The 6,708-nt window shown below is 37.3% G+C and overlaps 1 protein-coding gene across 2 annotated transcripts; it reads right to left on the bottom strand.

The window, feature by feature from the left end:
• Positions 1-1,239: 1,239 nt before the first annotated feature.
• LOC106086949 (uncharacterized) lies at positions 1,240-4,798 on the bottom strand. Of its 2 annotated transcripts, XM_059360077.1 has the most exons (6): positions 4,730-4,798; positions 3,535-3,652; positions 3,393-3,479; positions 3,068-3,328; positions 1,734-1,841; positions 1,240-1,671 (listed from the first exon to the last, which is right to left on the bottom strand). In XM_059360077.1, exons 2-6 carry the CDS (start codon positions 3,596-3,598, stop codon positions 1,292-1,294), a joined length of 900 nt encoding a protein of 299 aa, XP_059216060.1. In that variant the 5' UTR covers positions 3,599-3,652; positions 4,730-4,798; the 3' UTR covers positions 1,240-1,291. The 2 variants fall into 2 exon arrangements, with proteins under 2 accessions (XP_059216060.1, XP_013107235.2); XM_013251781.2 differs by lacking the exon at positions 4,730-4,798 and having other exon boundaries at positions 3,393-3,463; positions 3,535-3,611.
• Positions 4,799-6,708: the final 1,910 nt, after the last annotated feature.

The following is a 6,708-nucleotide window of genomic DNA, read 5'->3' as shown; positions in this document are numbered from 1 at the left end:
AACTTTCAAAAGTAAGGCAAAATATGTGATGTTGCTTAAAAGCATATGAGGCTTTCTATACCGCGATTTCTGATTCGCCAGGATCATATTTGCATATAAAACCTACTACAGAACATACGTACACACATACATAGCACATCATGCCGGCACTGGATAGCTGTATGCACCACACAGCCTGGAATCTGTGTGGTGTTCATTGCTATGACGAGGAGTTTACACAGATTGCGGATAGTGGAATGCTCCATACGGAGTAGCTGCAATGGCAGTCGCGGACAATCAGCGGTATCGGGCGAAGTGTCTCAATGAGAGGCCGGGCGGCAACGGCCCTTGCACAAATACTGAGTGTCTATGATGCTCGATATGACAAGGCGAGTATGTATAAATTCTATCTCAACAAATTTAAATAAATATCCATGATTTTGGTTTCATTTTCCTCTTCTATAATTGTGATGAACATTTATAATCAGCAGAACAGGTTTTCATGAATATAAAAAACATTATTATAAATCTTATGATTTTTTTTTTAAATGTTATGAAAAATTTCCATAACATTTATGACAACTTTTCATAAACTGCATGATTGATTTTCATAAATATTAGGAGATGTTTCATTGAATTGATATTTATGAAACGTGTTTCATAAATGTTATGAAATGTTTCATTGGGACGCATTTCAAAATTTTTTCATAAATGTTATGACAAAATCATTAATATCATGAACATTTTGGTGGGTGTGGTGGTGGGTGTATATGTCCAACAGTTAATCTACTAAGGTCGTTTATCCAAATACAGTCCCATTTAACTCAAGAAATTTTTAGCTGTATGCCGAACCGAAGAAATTTCATTAGTTGCAAATGGAAAATAAAAATGTTTATAGGACAAGGAAAAAATACCTAATACGGTGCAGTTAATGAAATATTTTTTTTTTTGTCAGGACATTAAAATGAACTTTCATTTGGCAACTACAGGTAAAATTTTCAAAATCGTGTTACTCCATGTAAAAATTTGAGTAATAGAATATTTATAGAAACCTGTTTCTCATTTTCAGAATCCAAATGTGTTTTAATTTGTATGTTGTTGTAATTTGCTTCCTGTTTTTCTTTTAATTTGGATGTACTTTCTGTTAAATAGCCTCCGATTCCTTATTAGTTTAATTTAAAGTTGGAAATTGTCGCAGCTTGCTTCCTTTTTTCTTTTTATTTGGCTTTACCTTCTTGCATCATTTCTATTGAATAAAAATATTTTGGAGAAATCACATACTAAATTCTTTTTACATTTATTTGAAATCCGCTCAAGTTTGGTTGCTAGACATTGTTGCTGTTCTTCTTTCTTTATCCTTATCGCCTTCCCAAGTTATAGTATGATATGCAATTTTACGTTGCCCAGCCTCACCACATTCTTCGTCGTTTACAAAGTATGCCATAAGACATAATTTATTGACCATCACCGATAGACGTACATTGGCCACTAAATCCAAAGCCTTAATTTTTGCATTTTCTAGTAGGATAACGACATGAGAAGCATGATATTGTAAGGGATCACCAGGATAAATAAGAAAATCAGCACCAAAAGCATCACCACATGTTACAAATTTTCCTCGTGACCACAAGTCACGGAAAACCAAATATTTTAGGGAGGTATCAGATTGTTCAAAATTAACTTTGAAAGCATCTGAAATAAGGAAAAAATGTGTATTTAAGGGATAAATAAATTTAAATAATTTAAAAACTTACCATGCATTTCTGGATGTGCACAGGGAATATCTAGCAAAGCATTTTTGCGATCAAATTTTAAACTTTTTCGAATTTCTCCCAAAATTTCTTTTGGGTCTAATGTAATATCTGTAAGAGTAAAAAGAAGAAACTTGGTGAATTAGCACATTTCCTAGACTTTGATTTGTTTCGCATATAGTCAGTGAGCATAAATTTTATTATATTTAATTATTAATTTCGCCATTCTGTTTGTAATCCACGAAATATGCGTCTAAGACCCCATAAAGTATATATTCTTGATCGTCATGACTTCTAAAGTCGATCTAGCCATGTCCGTCCGTCTGTCTGTCGAAAGCACGCTTACTTTTAAAGAAGTAAAGCTATGCGTTTGAAATTTTGCAAAAATACTTTTTATATGTGTAGGTCGGTTGGCATTGTAAATGGGCCAAATCGGTCCATGTTTTGATATAGCTGCCGTATAGATTTCTTGAGCCTCTAGAGGGCGCAGTTCTCGTCCGATTTGACTGAAATTTTGCACGTGGTGTTTTGGTATCACTTCCAACAACTGGTTAAAATCGGTTCATAACCTGATATAGCTCCCATATAAACCGAACTTGGGTCTTGACTTCTTCAGCTTTTAGAGTGCGCAATTCTTATCCGATTTGGCTGAAATTTTGCATGAGGTGTTTTGTTATGACTTCCAACAACTGTGCTTATCATTGCGCAAATCGGTGTATAACCTGATATAGCTGCCATTTAAACCGATCTGGGATCTTGACTTCTTGAGCCTATAGAGCGCGCAATTTTCATCCGATTTGGCAGAAATTTTATGCAACGGCTTTTCCCATGACCTTCAACATGCATGTCCAATATGGTCTGAATCGATCTTTTGCTTGATACAGCTCCCATATAAACCTCCCGATTTTCCTTCTTGAGTCCCTTCAAGGCGCAATTCTTATCCGATGAACTGGAATATCGGACTTGATATAGCATAACAGTTCTTATTCATTATTTTTTGTTTGCTTAAAAAGAGATACCGCGCAGAAAACTCGACAAATGCTATCCATGGTGAAGGGTATTATTATCAAGATTCGGCCTGGCCGAACTTAACACGCTGTTTCAAATTCAAATTGGTGAACTGAAATAAATAACATATTACAGTTAAAAATACACTATTGTTTTAAAAAATTTTTTATTTAATCTGGTGCTATGTTCGCTAATCGCAAAATTTTTTCTAGAATACTCTTTTACGACTTCTGATAGTTTTAGCTATACCCCTAAGAGATCATTACCATTTTTAAATAAAAGATTTTGAAGCAAAAGCTTGCTGACTTAAGTTTATTTTCAAATCTCACCTTCTTCTTTTACGCCCTGCTTCAGTAGTTTTTTTCGTTTCCCCGCTACAATTTTGTCTATATTGCGTTCAGACTCTTTTAGTTTTTCGTCTTTTAAAGATTCTTCTTGATTGTTGATGCGTTGTTCGAAGCGTTCCTGGCGTTCCATTAGTTCTTGCTCATTCTCTTCTCCTAGTAAGTTATCTTTTTTGGATACTAATATCGCCAAATTCTTTTCGAGCAATAAACGAGTTTCCCAAATGGTCAATTCCACAGGCATAGCTATAAAAAAAGAGAAATAAGTTGTATGAAACTGTAACACCAATTAGATTAAACACTGACTTACCGCTATCATTTGCAGACCACCCTCTTGTCGCACATGTCCCCACCAAAGCTCCGACAACATGGTGATCCCTTCTTAATTTCATATAATCTGAATGCGTTATTGAATGTGAGTTACTTTATTTAGACTTAAAAAGGAAACTTACCTTCTACTTCAAAGACATAACCAGTGCCATTTAACAATGTTAACACAATTTTCTCCTCAGTCATATTTTATTTGTAGGTGGAAACTACAATAGTTTCATTAGTGTCGTCAATTGCATCCTATAAAGAAACAAATGCTGGCTGATTAATAAGACTGACGCCAGTACGGAGTGTGTTAGATCTAACTTGTTAATCCCAAGGCCGGTACAATAAAAACAATATGTACCAAGATAACAGCAAGGATAGGTTCAAAGGTCTACCCCTTGCCGGCCGGTAAGATCAACAGGCGGTGTCTATTCAATACAAAATGCTTTTAAAACCAAAGGCAATACACATTTTTTCACTCACCAATATTTAAATAACATTTCTTTAATTGAAACTCATTATTTTTTTATTATAAACAATACATTTAATTTCTATTTTTGCATCCAAAAACAAAAACTTGCTACCAGTGTTGCAAAATTTTAAACTGTTGTCGCCAGTCAGCTGATTTTAACCAGTATGCAATGCTCTTAAAACTCAATTACAGTATATTATAAACTATGGCCTGTCAATATAGGGAGGTATCACATGATTCGATTAGTGTTGTGAACAAGTTCATTTCGTCTTTTCGGCCTAGTACTGACTTCATTAATATGAAAATTATTTATTACTTGATTGCGAAATTTACCTTATTGTATTGTGTTTAAAACCCCGTTTACACTGCTCTTTAAATCCGGATTTAACGACTCGATCATCTGTTTTTCCTTTATAAAATCAGCTGACGAGAGCCTTACATCAGGATTTCATGAGCAGTGTAAACAGGGTTTAAGTAAGTAAGTATGGTTTATTGTGAGAACTTCTTTCAATTTCATTACAGTACATGTTTAACGAATGGTTAACATTTTAAATTTTAGAACTATACATGTCTTGTTCTAATACACAATGTTGTTGTATATAAGCTACATGTTAAATGATGGGGTTGGTAACGTGGACACCCAATGAGAATGAGTGAGACAAAACCTTGAAAGATGTCTACAGAGCTAGAGGTCTGTTAAAATAAATACTACTACATCTACATGACACTTAAATAAAAAAAACGAAACGAATCTGCACACTCAGTGGCAGCGGAGTATATATGTAAATATATATGGAAAATAAACATATGGTTATTTAAAGCGCCAATAACTCGCCTTGTCATATCGAGCATCAACTTACCTTGAAGACTGGGCTACCCCCAGAGGTCTCAATGTTAACCCAGAGAAGACTGAAATATGACTCTTCACGAGGAAGACGAAGGTGGGCTAATTAAACGCACCACGTATCCTCAAAAAGACGATTTCAATATCTGACAAGGTCAAATACTTAGGTGTGATCTTGGACAGGAAACTGAATTGGAAGTGTCACATTCAAGAGCGTACTGAGAAGGCTCACAGATGTTGGGCCTATGAAGACTTAAAATGGAGCTTATATCCGAGGATAGTCCACTGGCTCTACAGGAGCGTGATTAGACCAACACTTACTTACGCCTTAGCAGTTTGGTGGACTGCTATGGAGAAAAACTGCGACCATACAACGGGAGCGATGATGACCGCGCCCACTAGGGCACTGGAAACTATTCTAGATATCCGACCCACTGACATACAGATTAAGTGTGAGGCAGCCACTGCGACTATGAGACTTAAGACAATGGGAGAATGTATTGAGGATGGGATCAGCTCATACCATCGCGGTATAATCGAGGCGACGATTATACCGTGGAAAGAGGTTTCCGATCGAATACCTGAGATGAACCTTTAAGTCGAGTGCGATGCACTGCCATGAAAATAAAGATAGAGCAATACAACGCTACCCACATTCCGAAGATATTCAAGAGAAGCAATAGAGTTGGATACCCTACTGTCCCCAATCAACACCATCGCTCTCCGTTGAACCCGGTCAAGTAGCTCCAAGGATGATTTTGGAACTCCTGCCCATATATGAGAGTTATATTCCATCCTCGGCCTGATGTAGGTAGTATAGATATTGAGAAGATCAGAAGAGGTGAAATATTTCTTGCACCGCTTAAGAAAGCCAAAACACTTGTATCTTCATGCCCAGAACATCAAGAGAATCTGACTGTTCAATATCTATACCGTCGATAGATATCGACAATTGAAGTGGGTCAGTGAATCGTTAGTGAGACAAGAAACAGCACTGCGTCTTCTGTGCGTTAAAGCCTACTCTGTTCATTCTACCCCACTCGAAAATGGGCAACAAATCCTGGGAGAGCGTATCATCCATAATGCGCCTTCGTCGAATGAATATGAATGACACAGACTACTGTCATCGGCAAATGAGTAGACTGGATTCGAAGTCTGACCCAATAGATCGTCAATGAAACTTAGAAAAAGGGAAGGGGAAAGGACAGAACCTTGTGGCATACCTGCGGTCAATGTATACTCATCTAATGAGAACCCATCTACAACAACTCGTATAGTACAATCTCTGAGAAAGTTCGATATAAATCGAACGAAGTTATTACCGACTCCTAAAGTGACAAAGTCCACCGTGCCAGACCCTATCAAATGCCTTGGAGATATCCAGAGCCACGACCTTACTCTCACTGGTGGATAGAGCGACTCCATCGTTCCGACAAAAATGCCATTAGGTCTCCCGTAAAGCGATTTCTGCGGAACCCATACTGTCTGTCGCTAAGAAGGCCATTGGACTCTAAGTATCTGACAAGATGATGGTTAACCATACTCTCCATAATCTTGGAGAGCGCGGAGCATATCGAATTGGCCGGTAATTCGCAGCATTGTTCGCCCCACCTTTCGTGGGTTGAACGTTCACAACCTTCCAACGGGCCGGGAAAACTCCCGCACGGTAAGCAAGGTTAAAAAGGTTGCGTAGTGGACGAGCAAGCGTTGGAGAACACTTATAAAGGACAAGTATTGATATACCGTCCGGGCCCGGAGATTTATTAACGTCGAGATCCGCAAGGACCCTTTTAACTCCACGTGTTCGAAATAATATCTGAGGCATAGAACTAGGTGAAATCGCCAGCTAAAAAATCTTCTAAGATTGTAGTAATTGAGTCAGAAAGGAAATCAAAGCCTCTTTCCGAATTTGGACTTCTATATATAAACCCAAAGTAAAGTACGTGTGTTACAATCCTAAATTTAACCAAAAAGGAATTAAATTCCGGCTCATGT

Source organism: Stomoxys calcitrans, chromosome 1 (assembly GCF_963082655.1).
Source record: "Stomoxys calcitrans chromosome 1, idStoCalc2.1, whole genome shotgun sequence".
Classification (NCBI taxonomy): Eukaryota; Metazoa; Arthropoda; class Insecta; order Diptera; family Muscidae; genus Stomoxys; species Stomoxys calcitrans.
This window is presented reverse-complemented; position numbering and strand designations above follow the sequence as displayed.